The following is a 26,018-nucleotide window of genomic DNA, read 5'->3' as shown; positions in this document are numbered from 1 at the left end:
ATTATACTCGAAGACCCTGACGAAAGACACCCAAAGGGCTAGTCAAATGGAGAAAAAAAAATGTTTTTCTCAAAGAAATTTGGGGAAATTGCACTTAAAAAAAAAAAAAAAAAATCCACAGGCCGCCCCCTAAACAATCAAGCGTTACCAGCAGTAAAGTGGAACTACTGTCGGGAAAGCACATGGACTAACTGAACACGCAGGACGAAGTATACCCTTTAAAGATGCTTTATTAGCGACAGCCGTTATTATTTTTTAAAATCGAAAGCAGTTATTGAAAAGCACTACACAACTGGATTTCATGGTTGTGTATCCGTTGGCCTTGAGAGTGGTCGCAAATGTTCAAAATAATGTTCACGCATGCATGGGAAACATTTCCACCCAAAAACTTTTTTTTTTTTTTTTTTAAAGGATTTTATACCAACATTATTTTCATTTGCAGGCTTGTTGATTGAAGGCCATTTAAAATTAAATGAACACGTTTTAATGTTCAAATGAGACCAGAATGTGAAAGAAGAAAATAAGCCCCACAAAACACGTGAATTGTTCTTTTGCCAGTCAGAGGAAAAGTGCTCATTGAATTACGAAGGAACCGTTGTTGTTTCTTTCCTGTAGATATTGTTGCTCTATGAGAAGTGACACTTAGTTGTTGCCATTTTTTTTGTTCCCAAAAGAATAAACCACAACTATTTTGTATTGAATGCAAACCTTGACTGCCCATATTTCACATGGAACGACAAATACTTTTTGCAAAGTCAAACAATTACTAACAAAAAAAAGTACATGGTGGACTTCTCCAAAACTTTCGACAGTGGATATGAATTGCTGACGCCAACTTACATTTATATTTAGAACCATCAAAAGAACACCACGCCGAGAGTGACACATGGAGCCATCACTTATATGAGGTCAATTTGCTCCATCTTGTGACCAAAGATTGTACAGCAAGGCAAATCAATCCTAACTTCACTGAGGGCTACAAAGACAAAATCTAAGGCCAAGGAGGGCCCATGCCACCTTACGTATAATTGAAATAGAAAAAAAAATCTCAATTTTAAATAAAAATAAAATATGATCAATTAATTTTATTTGCTTAGGATGTCACATTCAACTTTTGTTACATTTTTGTTAATTACAGTGTGTACACTAACATTTCACGTAACTGCTACGACATTTGACAGATTATCAATTATTTTAAAAATAATCGTCTGAATAGTCAATGAAAGTACTTTGAGTGACAGGTGCCCGTTACGTTGCAACGCGTATAACGTTGCAGTGCTTCCGGTTGACCGGCAGGGGGCAGCACCGGCCACAACATTAGATACACTTGATTACACGACCAAGTCAAATCCAATGCACTTGTTGCTAGTATTTCTAAAATGTTTTGGATACCACTGGAGGGAGCCAGTGCCCCACTAGTGACACAGGTGCTACTGATACTACCACCAATGGTAAATAAAAAAAACAATTTTGTCATTGTTTGAAAAGATAAAAGTGGAATAAATGTTTGTATGATACAAAAAAAAAAAGTTTACGTGAGACAAAAAACTGCACCCTTGACATATATTGCGTAGTAAACAAGTCCAAACAGTTAACTCAGCGCTGTCTTCATGGAACAAACTGTCGGCGATGAAAAGTGGCTCGAGTTTCTCTCTTTTTATCCCCAATTTCCATTGTGGCCACCTTGCCATTGTGGAGGAAATTCATCACTGTCAGGTGGACAGAGCAAGAGGAGTCTTTCAATGAGCAACCAGTAAGTCCAACATTATGTACGTCAATTATGCAATTGCAAAACTAATATGCCAATCATGTTATTGTTGCATAACAGTTGAACAATGAACTATTGCAAGGTTGATCCCACGGTTAAATTATGAGGCCTTTCCAAGCTTTCGTTCGTTTCGTTTTCGTAGTTGCACCCAGACGATCTGCCTTGGGGGCAACGTAAAGGGACCAGCTGGGAATCAAACCTCCATCATCAGCTTTTCTCACAGGGATGTAAAGCAAAACAATTCCTGGCCTGATCGCTAACGTCAACGCTACATCAAGCTATCAATTTCACGGTCTAAAAAAAACTTGTGGTGCTAAGATTCATTCACAATAAACGACAATCATTTGAAAAAAAAATGTACTTGATAAATAATATGTAGGAACCTCAATATAGATCAGAAAAAAAATCACGAGTTGTGTTGTTAGCCGCCATGGCTAGTGCTAGCATAGTGTAAAAAAAAAAAGGCACCTAAGGAATTTTTTTTATTGGTAGAATCTAGACCCTTTTATTTATATAACTCTTGTCTTTTTTATGTCTTTTCATCCAGGAACACATTGTTATTTTTTAACCTAGCATCTTTCTCTCAAACATTAATTTAAGTGAATCCACATGCGGTGAGCTAAATTTTAACGTTCTTCCCCCCCAATAAGTTTGTGATTGGACTGCCGATGGAGCCGACGGAGGAAGATGATGTTGACATGTTATGGGTTCAAAGCAGGAGAAGAAGAAAAGGAGGTGTCAAAACGAAAAAAGGTGAGTGACAGCTTGTTGACATTAACAAGATGTTCAGGGCTTAGTGGGTTCAATTTGAGTCCCTCATCATCAAATCCCCAGTGTGCTATGCTCCCGGGTTCACCCCCCGTCTGAGGTTTGACCTCCAATTTTGCTTCTCAACTCGAATTTCGGCACGTATTTTCCCCACAAACATTGCTCAGAATCAATATTCATCAATATTTGTTTTACGACCACAAAACAAGTTTGAAGGAAAATCCTTGAATAAGGTAAAATAAAAAATGTATTTAGAATTGTACCCTGAGGGACACCACGCATGATAACTGAGTTGAACTAAATTGAACTATAACAGAGCTAAAAAAAAGTGGGACTTGAAAAGAGTGATTTGATTCAAAATATGTTCATGCTTTCACTGATGCTATTTTTAGTCAATACAGCGAGGTATTCACCATTTACATACAATGCCTTTAAGCAAATTTCCAAAATCCTAATTAGGTTTATGGCGGGAATTAGACGTTGATAGTTTGCCATGGACAGCAATCCTCTTACCCCCCCCCCCCACTCTCTCTTTCCACTGTGTCATCATATTGTCTTTCCTGCCCCGCCCCCCCACCACTAGAACGCCATGGGCTGTTTATCGACGAGCTTCTCCTTCCTGTTTGTGGTACTAAGAGGCTGAAATTAGATCTGTATCACTGAACATATGAGATAAATTGGGCAGCCGATCGCTCCTAACTTAATTTACTCTTGGTGTTTTTGGAAGGACGGCGGATGGGGGGGGGTGTCTTCATGATGCACCAGATTGGCATAGACACAACTTGAATATATCCCCCCCGCACCCCTAAATGTAAGTGTATTGACCTTAAAAGTTAAATACAACTGAACTGTACGGTACTTTACGAATGTTCTGGATTTATTTCAGCCACTGTACACAGTTTCTTTTCTATACCACTAGAGGGAGCACACATACCACTGGTGGTACTAGTACTATACTGAGAGAACTGCACGTGGAGCCCGTCTCGGCTCATTAATAAGCTTCAAGTAATATTAGTCATTCTTCACAGAGGATAATGAATATATGCATGCAAGTATTTTTTATGCTGTTGCTTAAAGCGACGATATTTTTCGTTAAACGGTATTCCCCGATTCTGATTACGCACAAAGCTAGTGGCCTTTAAGGCAAAGCTATGTGCTTGTTTTAAATACACATTGTACAATTGTCTTGGTTTTATGTTGTTTATGATTCCATTTGGTTTTAAACACTTAAGTTATCTGGTTTGTTTTTGGTTAACTCTAATAACCTCGATACCCACATGAAGATAATCAGCCACTCCCACGACAACTCCCGGAGGGGGCAGGGAGTGGATCCCGATGTTTTGACCGGCCCGCTTTGATCCGACTCCAATCTGTGACAGTTGATACCGCGGCCGAACATGACACTTGGCGCTGTCGTTACACAAATCTGCCGCAGACTAGGAAGCAAACAATGAGCTTGAGAGGACTTCATGCTTTTTGGGATTTGGATTTTTAGCATGTGGCCCTTTTCTGACTCTCAAGACTGTACAGTGGTAGCCTGCTTTACAAGTTTGATTCAACTTCATTGAATTATACATCAAATCTATTTGAACTTGCCCATATGTGCCCCGCCATTGGCTGGCAACCTTGTCCAATTTATTCCCATCACGCTCAAAGCCATAAATCACCCAGGATCTAAAAAATGATTCATTATACAACACGCACTTAAGATGGAACCACAAAATAATCAAAGTAAAACTGGAGTAGAATGCTTTTGCTGACACGCCGTCGCTGTGTTGCACAAGAGACCATCCGAAACATAATTATACTTATTAAAGCTTGGCGTGAAAATATGTTATGAAATTTAAGATGATTTTTAATGAAACGCCCAAAATCAAAGTTGTTATTTGGGATGCATTATTTCAGTTTTGTGTGTGTGTCACGACAAAAACCCCAAATGAAGTCTTTCCATGCGAACATAGTGCGCATGTGCTAACCTAATTTAGCTCGTGTTTTGGGGAGTGTCTTCGGCCGCCTGAGAAATACTTAAGTCATTCTTCACTTGTGATTCACGTATTTGCATACGCCAACAACAGACAAGTTGTAGCGCATTGCGCCTCGGGTGGGCACAAAAAAAAAAAATGTGAACACATGCTGGAAAATACCTAAACCTTGCCATGTTTGCATTCTTTTAGCTGATATTTTTGACTATATTTGTTTGTGAGTGGGAAGGATGAAAAAAATATATAATTATAATTCAAGGTGCGAGGAAATGTAAAAAAAAATAAATAAATAAAAGGAAAAGCCTACTAGAGCAAATGAACTTTGTTCAAATTTTTCCGGTCTTCGGAAAGACCTTAGGTAGGCCTTGAGACGGTTGCCGCCGCAGCTGGGCACTTGACCCTTTTTTGCCGGTCAGTCTCCCGCCCTCCGGACGCGATCTCTGTACCGTTCCGGCCTCGACCCTGCGGCCTTATTAAAAAAAAAAAATAAAAATGTCGCGTCCTGACCGCGTTCCGCTCTGGTTGTCGCTAAGACTTTATTGGAGGAAGCTGATGGCTGAATTGTTCCATGTGGCACTCAAAATGTTCTTTTGGCGTCTGGAGAGCAGGCCTCAACACAAACTACGGCGACTTGATGTGGCTTCACATAAAGATCATTTAAGTTTGGAAAGGCATTCTTCACTTACGACAAACAGCCTGCCTCGACTAAACGGATCTTTTCCTCATGCCCTGCAAAACCGCCACCGACAAAATGATCCGTAGGCCGCTCCGCGGAACATTCCAAACATGGAATGTTTTAATTGGGTTGTGCCGTGCATCCGGAGAGGTTGCAAAGATGGAATCAATTCCCGTTTTCTGGCAAAATTCAACACACGACCAAAATTAAAAAAAAAAAAATGTGTAACGTTTGCACGACCAAGCTTGTGGCATCACAATTTACGTGATTTATTTAATTTTTTTTAAGTGTCAACGTTTTGCGCTAATCAAGTTGATTTTAGCAAAAACAAAAAAAAACAAAATGTGAAAAAAAAAAATGGTTTGCAAAACAAAATTAAAACCAGCATTTAAAAACGGAAACTAAGTGAAACGCCGAATTCACAAAGGGAAGCTCGTCTGGGCCTTGAATGAGAGGACGCAGCTAAAGAGTTGCATGCAGCAAACCGCAGCGTAACTTTGAATTGGCCTCGTAAACAAAAGCGAGCCGTTTACCGCTTCATGAAAATGAGAGTGTTATTTTTGCTTTGGTAAAAAGCGGATTGCGCGCAGATGCTGTGGGCCTTGATGCGGTGAATGTGGCGGAGTTTGAATGTGAAAGGAAGGAAAGGAAAGCAAGACTTTAGTGATGCCTGAGTCCTGACATTTTTTTTTTATTTCGTGTTTTGGTAGTATCGCCTCAAACAAGTGTATCGAGCACTCTATTAAAAAAAAAAAATCTTCGATGTACCTTCTTGAGCAAAAGCAATCAGATGAAGAACATGAATAATAGACAGTGAATGTTTGAAAAGGAAAAGGCTGCTTTGATGGAGCGATTATGGGAGCAGGTGAACAATGGTCGCGTTACACGGCCTAATCGAATTTCCCAGAGTGGACTCTCCCTCCTCGCCCATCCACTCGTCCGTCCATTTGCTCGCAGTGCAGATTCAATTTCATCGCTCTTCACTTAATTGGCAGCTGCTGGTCGGAGCTTCCCTCCCTTACTTTTTTATTTTTATTTTTATTTTTATTTGTATTTTAGTTTTTTGTTTTAGTTTTAGTTTTATTTTTAGTTTTGGTTTTATTTTTATTTCCGAGCAAACTGAGGCGAAGGAGGAGGAGAGTCAGAAAGCCGAGCGGGCAAACCGCACATTTTTATGGATGCACAGTTTGTCAAAGTGTGAGCTAGTGGATCGGGAGGTGGTCCCCTATGACCACCTCGCTGTAAACACGGCACAACACTCAACGGGGTCTTAAAAAGTCAAACGGAGCCATCCACGATGGGCTCGTTCTGTGAATGCCTGATCGCGAAAATACCTGACGACATTATCAGCCTGCGTCGGCGTGCCTAATTTTCTGACCAAAGCAAACAAAGCGGAGCTTCCCCCCTGGCGGATCGCGCCGCGTGTTATTTCGAGCGCAACCTCTGGGAACATCTTTCAGCGCCGACTTCCACGACCGCGTGCTTTTCCACCTTCCTGGGGGAGTCTTCTTTCCCGTTTCATCCCAGAGGTGATTGGAAGAATAAATAGCGCGGCGTAAATCAACATGACAAAGCTCAAAATGATATTGGATCACTTTTCCAGTCGTCGACTAATAGTGTGAGAACGTATTCAAGTTGGTTTCCCTTGTTCAAATATATGAACTCAAATAACGCTGTGATTTACATGTTATTAATACCACAAGTGGTGCTCAGGATTCTCCTAGTGGCAGTGGAAAGATTTGCACCTGAAATGCAGTTCAGTTGTATTTCACTTTTTAGTATGATTTAAAAAAAATCAATGCAGTGTTAATATTCAAACTATGCCTAATATTACACTTTCAATAACATTATTTTTATGAACACTTAGACCTACTATGCGATTGTATTGCAACGTTGGTCATTAATGGTGGTCATTTTTTTAAGTGATGCCACCACTGTAAAAGTGCCCATTTTTGACTGAGGACAGCGTAAGGCACACCTGTGCAATATTCTATTTGTATTTTCAGTATTGTGATATGCCGGCAAAGACAAAGTGTTTACTGACTGAGGTCTAGATTTGTGATTAATATTTGCGAGAAATTGGCCTTATCAAGTGAGAAAAGTCTTGGCGTGATCTCTTGTCGGCCTTCTGTTGTGCGCACACACATGGTTTCCGTTCTACACGTCCAACATTCCTCGCAAACGACCCGCTGGAGGTTCAGCGCACTTGGAGCGGGAATGTGTTTCCTATTTGGACCCGGGTTGACTTCCGAACCGGTCTCCGATCCCGATACTTAAATCTGACTTAACCCCGCGACGACTTAGAATAATATAGAAGCCGCGGGGCCAACTTTTGCCGGCGTGTGTGATTTCATGCCTCATTAGCTTCTCGCGTCACCGCATGGACTTGATTGACTTGACGGACTGTTTGTTGTCTCGGAGCCGGGCCACATGCGTGAAGCGTGAACTACTTTTGGCCACTTTAGAACCCTCGGGGGCTTGTTTGGCTTGGATTACATGCCACTGGGATGTTTTGTGACTTTAGGGCCAAATCTCGTCATGGTTGTGTGTCAATTTGCACAGTAAGTAAAAACACCAGAGGTGTCTTGGCTGGTCTACCCGAAAATAGTTCATCCGAGGTTGTTCTTAAAAAATATCATTTTGATGGATAAATCTCTTATTTTGTCCTGGTCACTTGTAATTTTATCTTTTGACTAATTAACCATCCGTTTAATAAAATGAAAAATAAAAAAAATTGTTAGTGACAATAGTTTGTCATGAAAATATTTGTAATTTACAGTAAATAAATGACAATTGTCATTTATTTTTACCCTTTCTCTTTATTTACGTTGTGTACTATATTTACTTATTTATCAATTATCTTAATATATACTATAATAGAACCATTAAAATATTAAAAAAAAACATTGCTTCGCATTGTGAAAGTCACTTTTGTTTAATGCTAAATTAATAGCAACAAACCATGCAAAATGCCATAGGCGGGCTAACCAATGGCGTTGTAGCTAGCAGTGTTCTCATCTTTAAGCAATGAATATTTGATCTCACACACTCACAGGCTTATATTCTTTATCCTCTGCAAAGAATGACTCGTATTACTTCATCTAATATCTCTCGTATCTCTATTTCTGTATTACACTGCCCCCACATGGCCAAGGCAGGTACACCGGAAGGAGCAGCACATTGTCCATTGAAGTGACGTATAAATGCTTTATACTTTTGTTTTAAAAAAAAAAAGTGACAAAAACTCTTTATTAATTTGTACTCTATATATAATCATATCAACAATAAAAAATACTCAAGAATTTTTCAGCTTTTATTTTTAATAGCCTTTGATTACATTTTCTCGCGTTAGGTAGCTGTTCAGGAATAATTGAAACGGATTCATGGCCTTTTATTAGCGTAGAAGAAGCTGAGAAATTCACATTAAGTACAATACATTTTGTTAGTATATGCGGAACGTTCAGTAATGGTCAGACAGATGAACATTTCAGCGACTGTACATCAAGAGCTTCTCTCATTTTTGCATAATCACAACCAAACTACGCTCGAGTGCAAAAATCCGGACGCAATCGTCTTCACTGCTGTACAAGTCCAACCATTCGTTTGAAACAAAAATACTGTCCAGAGAAAAGTGTCCGCTCACAGTCTCCAAACGTTGGACACGCTTGGATGTTTTAGTAACACATGGGAGGCTTTTTACTCACACAACATGCACGCGTTCTCGTTTTGCAAGATTTCAATTTGTATGTTGGTCTTTTCTTCCAAAAAATAAAAATGAAAAAAAAATAAACATAATAGATTTATATACAGGAACAAAACAACCCCAAAACAAAATTGTACGACATCAAGAAGCCCTGAAAGAGTTGCCAGGCACTTGTGATGTGAAACAATCACACGTTGAAGTGCTACAAACAAGCCAACGATATGAAAACGTGCGGGAATACCTTCATTTGAGTCACAAAAGCACTTGCTCCTTCAAATAGAACGCCCCCCCTTCCCCTCCCTACAGCCTACCGCCACGATTGTTGCGTCGGTCGGAGGTTGGCGGTACCCTGAGAAAGGACGCGGAGTCGAGAGCGAGGGGAAATTTAAGTTCATCACATTTTTTTTATTTTGTTTTTTAACTTTTCTGCATAGTGGGTCAAAGACATTTTATTCAAAGGCTGAGATTGAGAGTGTTTATGAGGAAGGAGGCCTTAATTTGTAGAAATTTGATGAATGTGTGATAAATTTTAACATCTCTTTAACGTCGTTAATACTGCGTGATGTAATGCTACACTTTCATACATAGGTGCTGCTGCTTTGGTTAACAAAGTAGTTCAGACTGCGCGTACAAATAATGGATATGAACGAATACAATTTCCAGTTTTTTTTGTCTTTCTTTACCCTGATGAGAAAAGGAAGATGTTTATTTGAGACAGATGTGTAATTGTGGATGTATTAGAGGTGCACAGGCTCCCCCTAGTGGTACGTGAAAGAATTACTGCCTAAGTTGAGTTTGCACGGGTTTAATTTATACGTGCATTGCATATGAATTGAATCCTTATTTAAGTTGTTTTTTTTTTCAAATTGTAAATAATTTTACAGTGGCTTTCAGTAATATTGAATGTACCTTTTTAAGAATTAAAACTTCAAAGACCTTCACTGTCATTTATTGTTGGTTATGATAGGCAAGCAAAATATTTTTTATTTTTTTTTTAGGTTGTACTTGATGTCAATACTTTGACGGGGATAGCCACTATTTGCGGAGCTCGGATATGCCCTCTCATATAAATGTCCGGAAGTCTTGAAATGTACATCGTATGTTTTCGATACTAAATCCATGCATGGTTACATGTTGTGATTGGATGTGGGGACTGGTCTACGTTACACGTGATGACTCAGAGTTCAACGTCTATGATCCATGTCCTGGCCTTTGTGGACTATTCTTCCGCTAAAAGGTCCATTTAGAAAGAATCCAAACATCCTCCCCTCAGCGTGTCACGCTTGCGAGGATCCAGACGCTTGATCCGGCAGGCCGACATTTTTTCAATGCAAGAGGTGAAAATGTAAATAATGTTGCTTGTCAGCTACAGCCTGGAGTCTTTAACGTGTCTTTGGTACAACTGCGGCTATTCGAGAGCCAAGGGTAAAGGTTGCAGAAGGGAAAACGGGCTTCTATCCACGTTGGAATGATTGCAGTTAAGCTAAGTTCCTTCCATGTCCAGACAACGATACACAACGGGTTCGTCTGCTACACCACCGAGGTGGCGGTGGGTTTGGGGGCGGCGGGTCCGAGTGCCAAACTCTGGGCGATGTCTTCGCGGTTGATCTTGCGCAGCGCCGTGCACAGCGCGTCCACGCTGGCGCAGTCCTTGCTGGCCCAGTCTGACAGGAGCGCGCGTACCGGGTGCTGGTCCTGGCGGAAGGCGGCGATCCGTTCCTCCTCGTAGCCCAGCAGGCCCGCCAGGTTGCACCAGTCGTCCTCCATGTTGCAGTCGCCTTCGCTGCCGTTGAACAGCAGCTGCTCGACCTTGTCTCTGGTGTGCAGCGGCAGCAGCAGGCACGGGTCCTCGTCCATTGTGACCGCTGGAATTGCAAAAGTACATGTCGTCTTGGAAAAAAGATTCTGTCGTCTATATGTTAATGGCATGAGAGAAAAACATGCGGCATGTTTACTGCAAAATGAATTGGACCTAAGATGGATCCCTGATGCACCTCTCCCTCAATTGCATATGTTCTGGAGGAATACTTTTTTCAAACAAATTAAGAGTTGTTGGTCACCTGTGTGCGTTTGGGTCTGGCCCAGCTGCTCCTGCAGACTCTGGCTGTCCACCGAGATGCCGCTGTCACTGTGCAGTTTCTCGCCCTCGGGCGACGGCGTCTGGTTCTGGTTGGACGTGCAGTTGTTGGCCTGCTGCTTGTTCTGCTTGCAGCTGTTCCACCTACACGGTGAGGTGAAGGGGACGAAGTCAAAGCGCGGCGTGACACGTGCCCTCCAATGACGTGAACATATTGTGCATCAATATAGAACACGGAGCAGAAGGGGCTGCCCCCGAGGAGAACAGATGACTCATTAAATATGTAATGTCAGAAATTGTAATTTAGCCAAGTTTCTTCTCGCGTGGCAATTTGAAAACAAGGGAGAGAAGCCGCTTCAATTGGCAGCGAATCTAGTCAGCTGCGTTCACGCCCACAACGGCGCAAAATGCCCACAGCTGCACTTAACTTGGTCTCTGCGAAGATACCTAAACCCAGTCTAGCCTGCCCCTGCACAAATTTAAACCGTTCCTGGTCTAGCCCACGATGTCACCGGCATAGATGGCTTCGAGCTATTTTTTTTTGTAGATAATAAATAACAGTCTGCTCTCTGTGCTCACTTCTTGAAGATGATAAAAGCCACGAGGCCGACCACGACGGCCGCCAGGACCGAGCAGTAGACGGGGATGAGCTTGTCGTTCAGGCTCTGGTAGATGCGCTCGTGGGAGTCGCCGTCAGTGGTGGAGGTAGTTGCGCTGCCGTCCGTCGGGCCGTCCGACGGGGGATCGTCTATGGGGAAGTCGTCGTAGGTGGGCTCGGTGAAGGGCGTTGGCGACACGGAGGGATACTGCGCTGTGAGGACGAAGAGGAAAGAAGGATTTGTTAACGACCGTGATTATTTATCTCCATCAAAAGACAATTTTACCTCAAACAAGGGGTATGATACGATTCAAGGACGGTTAATTTTCAAGGGGTACGGTTTGATTCTGAGGGGTCTCCAGATTTCTGGTATCAGATCCCATTAATTGCAGGTGTCGATATTGTAAGAACTGAGTTTATATTTCATCCCTCATGGCGTGGTCATCCCTCCTCCTCCCCGGAGGGCCATTAAAAAGCGACTCGCCACATCCAGTGCAGCCAGCTCCACTTTAGCCGTCCATTATCGAGTTTTTGTGGGAACCTCGGCACCTCGTCACCGACTTTACTGTTACTCAACAGCACCGAAAACAGGAAGTCATGCCGGGGAACTGGGAATGGGTACCTCGAGAGAGAGCGGCTGAGTGCCGTGACGAGGCGAAAACATTTCAAATGTTATTTAGATGGATGCTGTGTGGCCAGCTTTTAGCCAGGGCCCGGAATTTTCAAAGTGAAATGCAATATCCAATCAATTATTCGCTCTTTCGAGCCATTGATTTCTCTAAGATCACTTGAAAGGGTTTGCCACTTTGGCGATAAATGTATATTTGCTTTGTGTGTGAATTAATACGCTTTTTCCAAATGTATGTAAACAATCGGCGCCAGGGTACTTCAGGGTGGCAGAACGTGACAAAAAACAAACTATGACACCGGACACTGCATTAAAGGATATACAGTTTTTTTTTTGCTATGACTTGCAAAAAGGTGGCTTCCATCTGTTTTTTTTTTTTTGTGGGAGGCTGGAACAGATTAACGGCTTTTACATTAATTTCAATGGGTAAAGATGATTTGACTTTTCCCATTTGGCCTCCATGATTGCTAATATAATAAGGATGTTACATTAATCACTATAAATCGTCCAATACGAGGAATATCGACCGGCGCGCAGATGTGAACGTTGATGTTGAAAACACTGTGGACGCCGACTTGACAGGCACCTCTACATGTATATATGTCCGGAGCTATCCCCCCCTGGAAGTGACGTCGTGGCTGAAAACGCAATAAAAGTCTTGTGATTCACTGCAGTGTATTGATTTCCCTCCCGTTTCACCGTCTCTGTCTCTTTTGCCCCCTTGAAAGTGGACACCAATCCCTGACAAAGATCCTCTTTGTCCCGTGCGATAGCCCACTCCCCCCCCCTACCTTTTCATCGCATTTTACTGCCTCTTGAAACAGACGTTTTCTTACGGAACAATCGCCGGCGCTCGTTTGGCGGCTCTCTGCTTTCCAAACCAGCCTTTCAAAGACGGTAACTCAATACAGTTTGTGTCCAGTCCACCTGGTTATATCCTTTTATTCGGTTAGTTCCGTTATCACCTCTCATCTTTGCAACCGTCTGATCTTCACATGTCAAAGAAGGACAGTTAAAAAAAAGAGCCCTAAAATCAGGACTTTTATTTAATTTTAAAGCTGACTTCTTACTAGACCAGAATAGAACTTGTGATCGACATCATAAAAGATGAAAGAAGCGCAACTGTAAAAATAACCAGCTGGAACAGATACTTGTGTAAAAAAAACCAAAAAAAACACTTACATCTGTATTTAGTAGTAGGAATTTGAAATTACCAGAATACCACTTGGGCCTCCTACCCCGCCATGATATTATCCATTAAGGTGTGTTTGTCTGCGTGTGAGTGGTTGTGTAAGTGTGGGAGTGTCTAACTGAGTGATTGATTGACTGACAGAGTGTGTCAGCAAGTGAGTGTATGAGTATAAATTTGTGTGTGTCAGATCTTGGTGTGCCTCGCAGGTGACATTTGGTCCCCGTATAACTTGAAAACCAGTAACTGTGTATGTATGTGTGTGCTTGTGTTTATAAGTGTATGGGGGTGTGTGTGCGCCAGCCACACCTGAATCATTCCTCTCCCTCTTTGAAGCAGAAGTTGCTTCTCAGTCAACAAATACAAGCTTAACGCTTAGTTTTCTTGTAAAAATGGAAACACGTGACCACAGCGTTGTCGCAACCTGCCCCGGCTCCGCCGATGAAACGAAAAATGATACGATAAGGAATAATCCTGTTGCTTTAGTTTTCACCTTGAGGCCGCAGTTCCTTCCTTGTATGATTTGTACACACCCCCCCCCCCCAAACGCACACATACACACGCTCTCAGTTTTCTTTGTGTGTGCGTGGGCTCTGCGACAAAATCCAATCAGCACTCGTGGAGGTCAACCAGAGAAACTGGAGAGCGCAGAGGAGTAACTCCATCGTTTTTATCGAGCGGAGCGTGTTTTTCGGCGTCTGCTGTCTTTCTCTCTCTGCATTGGCCTCACTTTTTTTGTAACCTCTTTATTTTTTTTATTTTTTTTTTGAATGAATCATCATATAATCAATTGCATTATAAGTATATATTTTTTTTTTACGTAGCACAGTTGGTTAGCACGTCTGCCTCGTCATTCTGAGATTGGGAGGGCTCTTGTAATTAATCCAAAAATGTCTATCAGTTTATTTTACAATAATACTGAACTGTTTTTCTTATATCAATGTGGCAAGAAAGCAAAGCGTGTGGAGTCTCTGACTCTGAAATGCCTGCGAATGGGGCGCTTGACTTTTTTCCTAGCTGAATTAAATAAAAAAAATAAAAAAACTTTAGTATGAGGCTGATTAAGTGATGTAAATATTTCAAATTATTCACAGAACTTCCATTTTAAAGTTTTTTTTAAATAATAAATTTAGAGTAATCCTTTTTTCCACATTGTCATGATTGGGGAAAAAAATTTAACTTTGTATTTATTTCTAAAAAATGTATACATTTTCCAAATTCATCCCATTTTGCAAAGCGTCTGTAACAACGGCAAAATTCTCGACGTGGAACTTTTGCCCTTCGGCTGAACGAAGGCACGAGCCAGAGTGCAAGTGTCGTGGTGGCCCCCCCGCCCACGTCCCGCATCACCTTCCAAAAATGTAGTTTGTCCACAAGGAGATGATTCAAGCGACAATGCTCATAGTGTGCATAGCGGGCAACAAATGGCACTAGAGGAGCGGAGTCAGAGGTGGCGCAAGTCTGTCGAGTCAAACAATAAAACGACTGTGCCGTACAAAGCTCGGCAGTCTGATGACCCGGGGCCGACTGGGGATTCCTCCCGGTTATTGATGTGCTAATGTTGTGGACACACTAAATCCGGAATGTCTGTGGCATTTTACTTTTGGCATTTCACTCTTTTTACGTCAGTCAAATCCTCGTGGACGGAAAGGACAGCCCCTGCCACCTTTTCCATGAGCCTGTCGATTGTTAAGGTCAACCAAACTCAGGAATGGCTCCTTCCTTCTCTTCCTCCCCCTCACCAGTTCGATATATATAAGTAGACTTGGCGAAATCATTTTTCTCAGAGGATAAAGAATATATGGCTGTGAATATTGTTTTATCTGTAGTTTCTTCAATTGTAGTTATCTTGTTAAAAAAGCCACAGCTTAGTCTTTTCATGTTAATGCTGACGAAGAATGCAAAACGTCAAAAACGGGCTAATGAATAACGTCAGTGTCACGTTGTTTTGAGGCTGCAGTAAACAAATTTTATTTTATTTTTTACCCAAACAAGCAAACTTAAATATCACAATATTCATCACTAAACCTGCCCAAAGATGTACATCATAAAACCAACCTGTCGGCGTAAAAAGCAGGATTGACGTTATCCATTGAATTAAAACTGAAAAAAGTGGCAAAAAAAAAAGAACAAAACATTTACTGCATTTTCTGGATGATAAGCCGCTACTTTTTTCCTAAATTATTAACCATGCAGCTAATACAACGGTGTGACTTTTCTGTGCATTTTTTTTTCACCACTAGGGGCGCTCTATAGTTCAGAAAATACACTAAATAAATCTCTTTTTTTTTAATTTATTTATTTTTTTTAATTAGCAGAGTTGTTGCCGTGTTAAAATGCACTGTTTTAGAAATCGTTTTATGTGCCTTTAAATGCAAAATCGTTCTGTACATGCCGTAAACAACTAATATTTTTCAGCATAGTAGATGTCTGGTGCGGCTTTTATATATTTATTTTTTATTTTATTTTATTTTTTCAAAAAGGATTGCTTCAGCTTATATACAGGTGCGCCTTATAGTTTGGAAAATCCGGTAATTCTTTCCATGCCACACTATCTCGATCCCACTATGCCTTCAATCTGACATCAAAAACACGGCACCGATAATTACAAACAGCGTGGTCGCGATTGCAAACGACAGGTTAGTCAAAAAGATGTTGTGGTGCCGCCACCTTCAACGCAGCCGTGCCTGCAGAATCTCAAGTTCCGACTTGCCGTTACGCAGGCGGTGGCCTACTCGCTCCTTTCTTCACCCTCCCGACTGACTGAGTCCCAGCCTTCGGGCCGGTGTCGTCTGACTCTGCTAATGCATACGGACGTCTGGCTGCGCTACAAATTCGGAGGCAGCGATAACGCGAGTGCTCCGCTAAAAAGATTACGGGAGGAATAAGGAGTTTGTGATTAGGTTAGAGCGACGAATGATGATGCCGTCCATACGCGGCGCGCAGGCCCTCCGGCTCTCGTGGCTGGGAGTTCACATTCATCACGTGATGCGGCGTGTTGGTTATCTAAAGGATGTAGTGTTGTTCTGGCTCCGAAGATTCTGATCTTCCCAACCCGACATCCTTCTCGCTCAATGCAATCAAGTTGCATTTAAGAAAAACATCCTCAGTGGAAGATGTTTCAGCGTCCTCCATTGACCTCAAATAGCCTTTTAGTGTCTGCTTTCTCCACTCAATGGGGATCGTCCAATGTCCAAAATTCCAAATTGAAAATATTCCAAGTGCCTGTGTGTGGTGTTGAAACTTTTGCATTGCACGCCTGATCACAATCTTACTCACGTGTGACAATGTGGTGACACGCTACAAGTACCGCACTCCTAAACTGCGCTCTAATAATACAGCAGCGCTTCGCAAGTCCAATAAAACTGACGAGACACTTTTATAGGGGGAATCCTCCATGTAAAAAAAAAAAACTAAAACCCGGATCACGGCTTCCCAGAGTTAAGATTTACCGGATTTTCCAGACTATAAACCGCCATTTTTTTCCTAGATTTTGAACCGTGCGGCTAATACAACGGTGCGGTTTTTCTGTGGATTTTTCTTTCACCACTAGGGGCGCTCTATAGTTATGAAAATACGCAAAATAAATCTTTTTTTTTTTCATATTTTTTTTTTGTCTTGGATCTGTTCTGTTTTAATTAACAAAGTTGTTGCCGTGTTAAAAGGCACTGTTCTGTACATGCAGAAAACATTTTTTTCAAAATAGAAAACTGCGCCGTATAGTCTGGTGTGGCTTGTATAATGTTTTTGGGTTTTTTTTTCCCAAAAAAGAGTTATATACAAGTGCATCTTATAGTCCGGAAAATACGGTAAATGTATTCATGAATACAAGTGACTAAAACCAGTGGGATCTGGTTTTTGGCCTGTTTTACTGCCGCTTCTCCCCTCTCTCTCTAAACTTGCCTTGACTCTATTGGACTGACGCTAGCGTCTTACTGTATGTATGGCGTTACTGTCTTTGTGAAGAAACAATTTCTAGATACGCCTTTTATAGTGGATGTGCCGGGATGAGAGTGAGTCGTTCATTATGTCACACAAATGATGTCCACAGGCCAAACTCAAAAGGTCTCGCGAGGCACAAATGATTCCCTTCTGCCCGAAACGGCTTCTGCCCGGACTGCGATAACAGCAGCCGACGACTGCCGCATGGCTGATCAGCACACTCCTTTCATTGTCACGGGACAAAAGCATTGATTTAATCTGCGAGGCAACGGGTCGTCGCGGCGGCCGCTGACGGCGGCCGTGGGGAATTTGAGATGCGAAGTGTGATAGCCACAGGGTACAGTGTTATAAAAGGAAACTCAGTGAACGGTTCATAGACGTGACCTTCCTGTAATCCCTCAACTTCCACGAGAAAGACTCATTGTGTGATTCGGGGGGGGGGGGGGGGACGCATGGCCAAAGACAGCGGGATGAGCTCCAGGATGACATTTGGATCAACGGATCAACAATGACGATAGTGTCACATCGAGATGATGTGTGTCAATGTCGATGACAAGTGTTTCCTACTGGACGTACGGCCGTCGACCGCAAATATGCTCGGACATTGTTTGGATTCGTGACCTCGGGCCGTTCAGCCGATTGCGCTGGCTCTCATGATGGGATGTGAATGCAATTTAACTCATTCACGACCAGCCGAGTAAAAAAAAAAAAATTTTAAAAAAGGATCTTTGACGTATTTAGCCGTCAATGGTAGTCAGCAAGACTTTGGCGATCACGCTAATGACGTGTCCACCTCTGATTAAGTTTTGTGAGAAAACAGCTGCTTTGGAGATTTAGTGCAAGCGCCTTACCTTGACAAACGGTATCGGTGACGGCAGTGCAGGCCTGCAGTTGCAGCTCCTCGCCCTCGTCGCAGGTGGTGCAGGGGATGCACGGCTCCCGAGAGCTCTCCTGGTCCGAGTACGTGTCCCCGCCGCACTCCTCGCACACGGTGTCGTGGTCCGACTCGCAGCTGAGCAGCATGCCCTGACCCACGGGGCACTTGGTGCACGGCTCGCACCTCTGCGACAGGTCGTTGAGGTAGAAGCCGTAGTTGCACACGCAGGTGGCGTCGTTGGCGTCCGTGCACGGCGTCTCCATGCGGAAGAGGCCCGTGCATTTGGTGCAGGGCTGACATCGCTCGGTATGGCTGAAGTTTTCTGAGAAGGTTTCGCCTGGAAGCAAACGAAAGCCAATGACGCTTGCTATTCTGACAAAAACAAAATCCTTTTCGACATTTGACTCGAAACGCGTCACGTTTTCTGCAGAGGAGCCGATCAGTATTGAATGTTTTATGGAATTGTATTGCAGATGGATAGAGAACTGGGAAACGCGCTAAATTATGCAACAGACCCATTTGTAAGCGCATTGTGCGTGAGTGTGACACGGAGATAAATTGCGGGGATGGGCGGTCTTCGCAAGCACAGAGCCTGGCGGAAAATCTTTAACAGGTGACACGCTTGACATTTGAGGTGATGGAATGTCATGGAGGAATTAGACAAAATTCAGAGAGAGAGAGAAAAATATGTTAATTACTAAGGGGAAAGGGTTTTCGTGTTTGGTGTCACCGGACCACCTACTGCTGTGGTCGCTCCGATGAAGTGGAGAGATTTGGCCGCGCAGACAGATGGAGCGTCACTCGAGATGAACCCGAGTGTTCTTGTCTGATGCTATCAAATGTGGCCTCCTCTCATTTTCGGGTGCAAACTGGCTGTCCCTTTGCTTTTATGGGGCGGCCGAATTGGAGGGGGAAGGGTGTGTGCGCGTGCGTGTGCGTGTGCGTGTGGGCGTGTGCGTGTGTTTCGGCCGGGGGGGGGGGTTGCCCTGCTTACCAGACACACTCAGACGTGCCGCTGCCTCTGCCTTCTCCCCGAGTGCTCTCAGAGCCATTATCATAATGCCGTTCATCAATAATGCAAGTCAATACATTCATAACGCTAGCCTGGAGTATGCTGGGTAAGGGTGGGGGGTGGGGGGGGGGTCGAAGCAAGGCTACAGATGGTCTTTTCCAGGCTCAACGTGTCCCCAGCTTTTGCTCTGCATGAGTCGTCCTTATTCGACAACCTGTGTGCACGTATGCGTGTCGCGCTGTTCCTTTGCCATTTGCTGCCTTCACAGACAGTAGGAATTAACAGTTTTGTGAAATGCTGACGTGATTCGTAACTTGTGCCGCGGCGTTCTGTCATCTCTAATAGCAAGTCCCGCTCCATTTATGTTTTGTGGTTTCCTGTTTTGTTTGTTTACACTGTCGCCTGTGTTTTTAAGTCATGATTGTCAATTCCGCATCTCGAGCTGTTCCGTTTATCAGTGTTGCCTCCCCTTGTCATTTATGGCTAGCTGATTTACTTTTGTTTTTAACGTTGCATTGAAAAGCACTTTCTTCGTTGTCAACCTCACTTGACTTTTTTTTTTAGGACTTGATGCAAAGCCAATTTGTGTTCATGGCACTTTTTTCTCCTCTCTGCAGAACTGTGAGTTTTAAGCACCAATGACGCCGTTGAGCAACAACAAGCAGCCACCAGAGTCGATTTCACGGAAATGAGAATCATTTTCAGCCAAATAGCACGGACATCAGTCCCGGAAGGAAATTTTCATCATTTTGGCCATCTGGTTCATCAGCAGCTTGTGACAAAAAAAAAAAAAAAAAATCTGCCTCCGGCGGGAATTGTACTGTTTTGTCGGCAAAGTACCATGGATCCCGTTAGGCATCTTTTCAAATATGCTTCCGCCAAAAATGTTCAACTTGGCCTCATTGCGATAAGGTCAAACTTGAAATCAAGCATGTCATCAAGTTACAAGAAAGTGTCTCTAAATTTGACTTACTTGTAATTAGCTTGCGTATAATTTCTTGCAAAGGATTTTAGAGCCGAATAATCTTGGAAATTTATTAAAAATGGAACCAATGGCGCATTTTATAAGAATCCAAAAGAATATTTTTTTTTCTCAAATGTTGGAAAAAAATAATCATAATTACAATCCCGAATGGAGCAGACTTCAACCCTGTATAGTCTTGTCGTCTCTTGTTGTGCCTTTGTGATTTTTTTCTCACCGTCTACTTAAGACGAGAGAGGTCGCCCTTGTTAGCAACTTCGGCAGGTCGGTCCACTTCTTTTCGAAAGGCTTCAGGAATTTGTGCGAGCCTGAAAGTGTGGCTTGTTATTGGAAGGGGCCTTTAAATCAACAAGGAAACTATAAATCAAGGTATTAATAAAAAAAAAAAAAAAAACTTCCATTCCTTGAAGGATGTCAACTTAAAAAAAAAAAAAAAAAAATGCAATAAATGATCCTGTGCGTTCCCGATGACTTCTCTCACGACCTGCATCATTTTGGACTGACGGGTCTCCTTATCTGCAACTCGACCCGCATCGGTTTGTCGTTCCCTGGGAACAGCGCAGGCCCTGGCTGTGAACCAATCCTGGCCTCTGCGGTCTGAACGTGTCCTCTTGACCTCGTGCAATAAGGCAGACTCGCATATAAATAACCTTCAATCCAATTGTTGAAACAGACGCACCCCGAATGTTGTTCTGGATTCCATCCGCCATCTTGACCGCTTTCATTCTTCCCGTCTCACATTGTCTGCGGCACTGAAAATCCCCCATTGTGTATTTTTCGACAACATTTGGACTCATCTCCCTTTCTTAATATGTTCTCCCGGTGCTCATAAAGTCTCTGGCCAGTCGAGGTTCACTCCCTACATGGTAACGGACAGTCAGCTCTGATTACCAGCTGATCTCCTAACACGCTGCCAAGTGAGGCCGAATTTTCCGGCGTCTGCTGCAACTCTGTGATCATTCGGAATCACGGCGGAAAATAATTTGGGGTGTTTGGAAAAACATCCTGATTTAATGTGCTATCCAAAATGGGAATTAATACGATGAATTCTTAATTCTTGCATTCTTGATGCTAATCCTCATGCTAACAAACAACAGGAAGCATCAGACAGGCTCGCCAAAAAAATTTGCATTGCTATTCAACTCAAATTTGCATAATTTCACAGAAAAAAATAGAACAACCCAGATGTTGTTTGCACAAGTGTGCGCACGCTCTCATAACGAGGGATGTGGCCCAATAAAAATCAGCTGTTCTTTTCCCGGCATTTCGTACCGTGGTAGCTTTCGGACGTGACAATAAAAAATAAAAAAAAAAAGTCAGGAAAAGCCGACCACAACATCAGATCTTAATTGAGATTATTCAGACACTTTAAATCAGGGGTGGACGAACTTTTCGATTGGCGGGCCGGATTAAAACATTTGACGGGCCACATTTGGCCCCCGGGCCGTAGTTTGCCCACACTTGCTTTAAATGGTTGCACGTGTGTGCTGACGAAAACAATTTTGCAACAATTAATGTTATTTTTCTAAAACTACAATTACCGTCATTTTTTCATCTCGCTAGCGTAAATGTTGTTTTTTCGGTATTAGGTTGCATTTTATCGTTACTTTTTCTGACTACAAAAACCTCGATGCTGACGATCTATTTCGCATGCGTGCATGCCGTCAATGACGTGTGTGTTGCTCACTGTCCAGGCAGGGCGCGCAAACTGGCTGCGTGGCTCCGCACGGCTTGACGACACCCTCGCCGGGCGGACACTGCTTGCAGCATTTTCCGTCGGTGGTGTTCTGGCCCGACAAGCACTCCTCCTCCTTGGCCCAGACCCCCGCCTGTCAATCATCACAGACATCATCAACATGTGGGACGCAAGCTGGAAAAGAGCACATGAGGCAACAGGCAAGACGCAATCGAGCTATGATAATTTATAAAACCATACGAGTAATAACCGCTTAATCACAATTATTTTAGTTGTTTTTCACAGAGGATAAAGAATATATGACGATGTGTATTGTTACATTTTCTGTATGTGTGTTGCTGTATTATTTGTGATCAATTATGCACTGCTCGAAAGGTTCTAACGACAACACCATCAATGCTAGTGACGTTAGCCGGTCTATGGTATTTTACATAATGTGTTAGCATTCAGCTAGCAAACTTACATAAGGCAAGGTTACAATAAGTGCTTTGGCGCAGCGATGAAACAAACCACTGACGCCTCCCTACCGTAGATTTGCGCCATTTAAACGCTCTGATATGATTACTCTTTCATTTTCTTTCCCACACGAGCTTCAAAGTGCAGATTTCCGTGACATCGTGTTTTTTTTTCTGCTCCTTCCATAGCAACGTCATTTACGTAAACACCAACTAGCTTTACATCCCTGGAGTCAACCGAGGAAGAATTACTCTTAAGTTGGCTCTCTTACAGCCAAAAGACACAATTAATATCAAATCATTTGAGAAGGTTCCAGAGCAAAATGTCTGGCAAGTCAAATTTGAAAAAAGCAACAACGTGGGAACATTGCTGTTTTTTTTTTTTAAGTTCCCCAGACAATAACAAAAGTCGTTTTTTTAATTTTTTTTTTTTATTGGACTTCACATCGTTTGATCATTTTTGCAAGTTTGTGCAAGCAACTGCACACATCTCTTACATGTGCAGGTGCTTTCGCTAAAACATCAAGTGTTATGCTTCAGCGTACTTCGCTGTAAATTGTCAATCTACGATGTGGCCGCCAAGCTAAGTGACAAAGTCGTACCGTGTTGTAAATTTATTGCCAACAAGGAACAAACATTTCTGAACAAATTGCAGCACACAAAAGAAAGTGGAGCCGGCTCGTGCCTCCTGCGCATGAAAGCATTCCTCCGTCGTCAAGTGTTTTTGACAGAGCGAGATGTTTGTGTGTCACATAGGTGCTCTCGTGCAAGGATACGTGCGTGCGTGTGTGTTTTGGCACCCTCCCACTTGACTCACTGCACGACCTGTTCTCCGGGGCCAACCTTGATAAAAGATGCAAAAGACATCTGGCTCATGAGGCCAAAGGGCGAGTCATTATTTTTATATTTTTATTTTCTCGCCTGTTTGCCTGTGACGCTGATTTATTTACAAGGGCGACAACATTAGGCACACCACAATCCCTCGTGTGATTTTGTAAAAGGCAAGAATCCCATTGGGTCGTGTAAGTGTTCCTAATGTTGTGTCCTTGTGCAGCCTCCCCCAGCTGACAGTCTTTGATGCACCCCCCCATCAAAACCTCACTGAGTTTGTATATGTGTGTGTGTGTGTGTGTGTGTGTGTGCGTGTACGCAAGGATTCATGTCTTATGTAAGTGAGGGGTCATAAATTGTCAGACTTAAGGTGTGTGCGGAATGTTGTCGACAGAACATCAAGTGCCCCCCTCGGGCTCCTGTTGAGTCAGCTGGCAGGTAGTGCATGTGTATGTGTTTGTGTTTTTGTGCGTGAGCAGATTTGTATGTGGGATGGTCCCTTAAGTGACTGTTCGATTGCTGGTCCCCATTATAAGGGGAAAACCAGTATTTGTGTATAACGTGAGTGTGTGTGCAGGAGTATATGCGCACATGCACGTGAATTTAGGACGTCTCTTCAAAACTTTGTTTGTTCAAGTGGGTGTTTACGTTTGTGTGAGTGTGTGAGAGAGAGAGAGAGACATCACGAAGATGAAGACTGTCAGCGCCTTCCAATCTTACTTCACGCAAACGTCAAAGAGCCTCACATGTGAACAAACCTGTTCCTGGATATTTCAGTGACACCCTTAAAACGATGCCAAGTCCTGCAGCGCTTTTATTAATTTCATCCCCTTTTGACCCGCGTTCGATCTTCAGGTGCTCCCAACACCGGAGCTGCCGCTTCTAGCTGCGGGTGTGCGTGCAACACCGCCGTGCAGAAGCGTTTCTTGAATCAGTTTCTCGCCACCGTGCCGGTGCATCTGCACTCGTGACCTCGCTCGGACCAGTCTCGCTAATGCAGCAGTCAATTTTCAGTTGGAGGCACTTAACCTCTGGACCCGGGCTGTCAGCGCTTGTTAAACCATTAGAGGTCCGCCACGCCGGCCTTCCTTGCAAGGCGGAGCTGGTTTCAATCCAGACATGCATTGGACGTATAGGGAAGGAGAGTGATGCGAGCGGTTATCAATATTGCATGCCTGAGTGAGAACATGATGCATGGTCACTGTTGGCGTGTAAAAACCTTGACAAACCCGCTGCACCCTGCAGCCCTGACAACCTGTCACATGTGACACAGCGGGGAAATATTTATATCCTCGCAAGGCCTCAGTGGAACATTTCGATAAATTAGGGAAGGTCTGACTTTCGGTGGACTTTCCATGATGCTTTTGCCGCAAATTAAAAATGTTTTTTCTTTATGACATATATCACCTAACATCTGCTACATGCTCCCTGTGAGTGTATTCATTTTGCACTCTATCCATCCATCATGTGGATAAATAAGTCAAATGATATTTTTAAAAGTTACTAATAAGTGCATCATTCTAACTAGTTAACATGGGTAGGTGCAACTTCTGTGCCCTTGAAGGACTTTTATCATCTTCAACACACAAAAACAACAACACAATCTGCATTGGAATCACAACAACTCTTAAACTGCTCACCTGTCTCAGAAGTATTGCAATTAAAATCATATTCATCGCATAAATCCTTCCCATCTTCCCAAGCGGAGCGGTTCCACCGTAGGAGCGAGAGGATGTCATGCTCACAGATTTCCAAGTGGAGTCAACTGGGCGACCATGCTTGTGTCAATCCCTAAAAGAAGAACAAGCCGTCCACAAACGCTGTCAGTGTGCGGCTTCCACTCGGCGGGGAAAGCACAGGGAGAGTTGGGCCCATTGGATGTTTGTCTCTTGTGCGCTCGCTGCTCTTGTGACACCCGCTCGCCGCTCCAAGGCTTCCTCTCCCTTGACCACGCCCACTTCATGAACACACACGCACATACACACACAAAACACATACACACAATGCTGGTTTTGATAACTAGGTTATAAGGGGAACCAATTTTCTGAATATCACTTGGTCCCTCTGATCCCCCCCCCTACACACACACACATGTATGCACACACAGTTACTAGTTTTCATTTTAAAATGGAGACCAGCTTCACCCCACCCACTTCATAATTTGTTTATATTTAGTAATGGGATCAACTACCACCCCCTAATGTGTGACAGACACACACTCACACACACACACGCAAACACACACAATACATGTAAACATATATACTGGTTTTTACCTTATGACGGGACCTGACTTTCTGAATGTTAGTTAGAACCCCTTTGCCAATGGAAATTGCCATTGCATTTGGCATAATTCTTCATAACCAGCAGGTGCATTACGCTGACCATCATTCTATTCATTTTATTTTAATTGATTTAATTTGACATTTTACATCGTAATCCATTGAATATTCTTCAACTTCATGAGGTTTTCGAGACTTGTTTGTCTTCCCATGCACTGACTTCTTTCTTCCTTTTCTATGTTTTATTATTCAATCGCTCATTAATCTGTGACTTCAATCCCCTTCCAGGTTGGTCCTCGGACAAAACACTGTTGCCTTTCTGCATGGGAGGACACAGCCTTCTCTTGAATAATGTGACACCTGAGGCAAAATATTGGCTTGATATAAAACTAAAAACACTCCTTGGGTTCAGATCATGACTAAACACGCTATCCCGTTAAAGATGATGCGAGCAGAAAATGTTTTCCTTGTAATGCTGGAGGAGCTGTGTGTTTGCAGTCTTCCCAGCAGCCACATGGCATGCAGGACTCGGAACTAGTCGGTACACGGCAA

The 26,018-nt window shown here is 43.0% G+C and overlaps 1 protein-coding gene and 1 long non-coding RNA gene across 2 annotated transcripts; one reads left to right on the top strand and one right to left on the bottom strand.

Annotated features, from left to right (window-relative positions):
- The first annotated feature begins 1,683 nt into the window (after positions 1 to 1,683).
- On the top strand, positions 1,684 to 22,092 carry LOC148317655 (uncharacterized). Its single transcript, XR_015840018.1, has 3 exons — positions 1,684 to 1,753; positions 2,419 to 2,521; positions 21,897 to 22,092. It is a non-coding gene; the product is annotated as an uncharacterized LOC148317655 (long non-coding RNA).
- ngfrb (nerve growth factor receptor b) lies at positions 8,528 to 25,079 on the bottom strand. The gene is made up of 6 exons (XM_088283985.1): positions 24,825 to 25,079; positions 21,890 to 22,031; positions 18,183 to 18,545; positions 11,554 to 11,785; positions 10,958 to 11,118; positions 8,528 to 10,762 (listed from the first exon to the last, which is right to left on the bottom strand). The coding sequence occupies exons 1-6, from the start codon at positions 24,921 to 24,923 to the stop codon at positions 10,428 to 10,430; spliced, it is 1,332 nt and encodes a 443-aa protein (XP_088140111.1). The 5' UTR covers positions 24,924 to 25,079; the 3' UTR covers positions 8,528 to 10,427.
- Positions 25,080 to 26,018: the final 939 nt, after the last annotated feature.

The sequence above is a fragment of the Idiotropiscis lumnitzeri genome, chromosome 20, assembly GCF_059441095.1.
Source record: "Idiotropiscis lumnitzeri isolate Australia: NSW breed Sydney's pygmy pipehorse chromosome 20, RoL_Ilum_1.0, whole genome shotgun sequence".
Classification (NCBI taxonomy): domain Eukaryota; kingdom Metazoa; phylum Chordata; class Actinopteri; order Syngnathiformes; family Syngnathidae; genus Idiotropiscis; species Idiotropiscis lumnitzeri.
The sequence above is the reverse complement of the archived record's forward strand: the minus strand, read 5'-3'. Positions and strand labels throughout refer to the sequence as shown.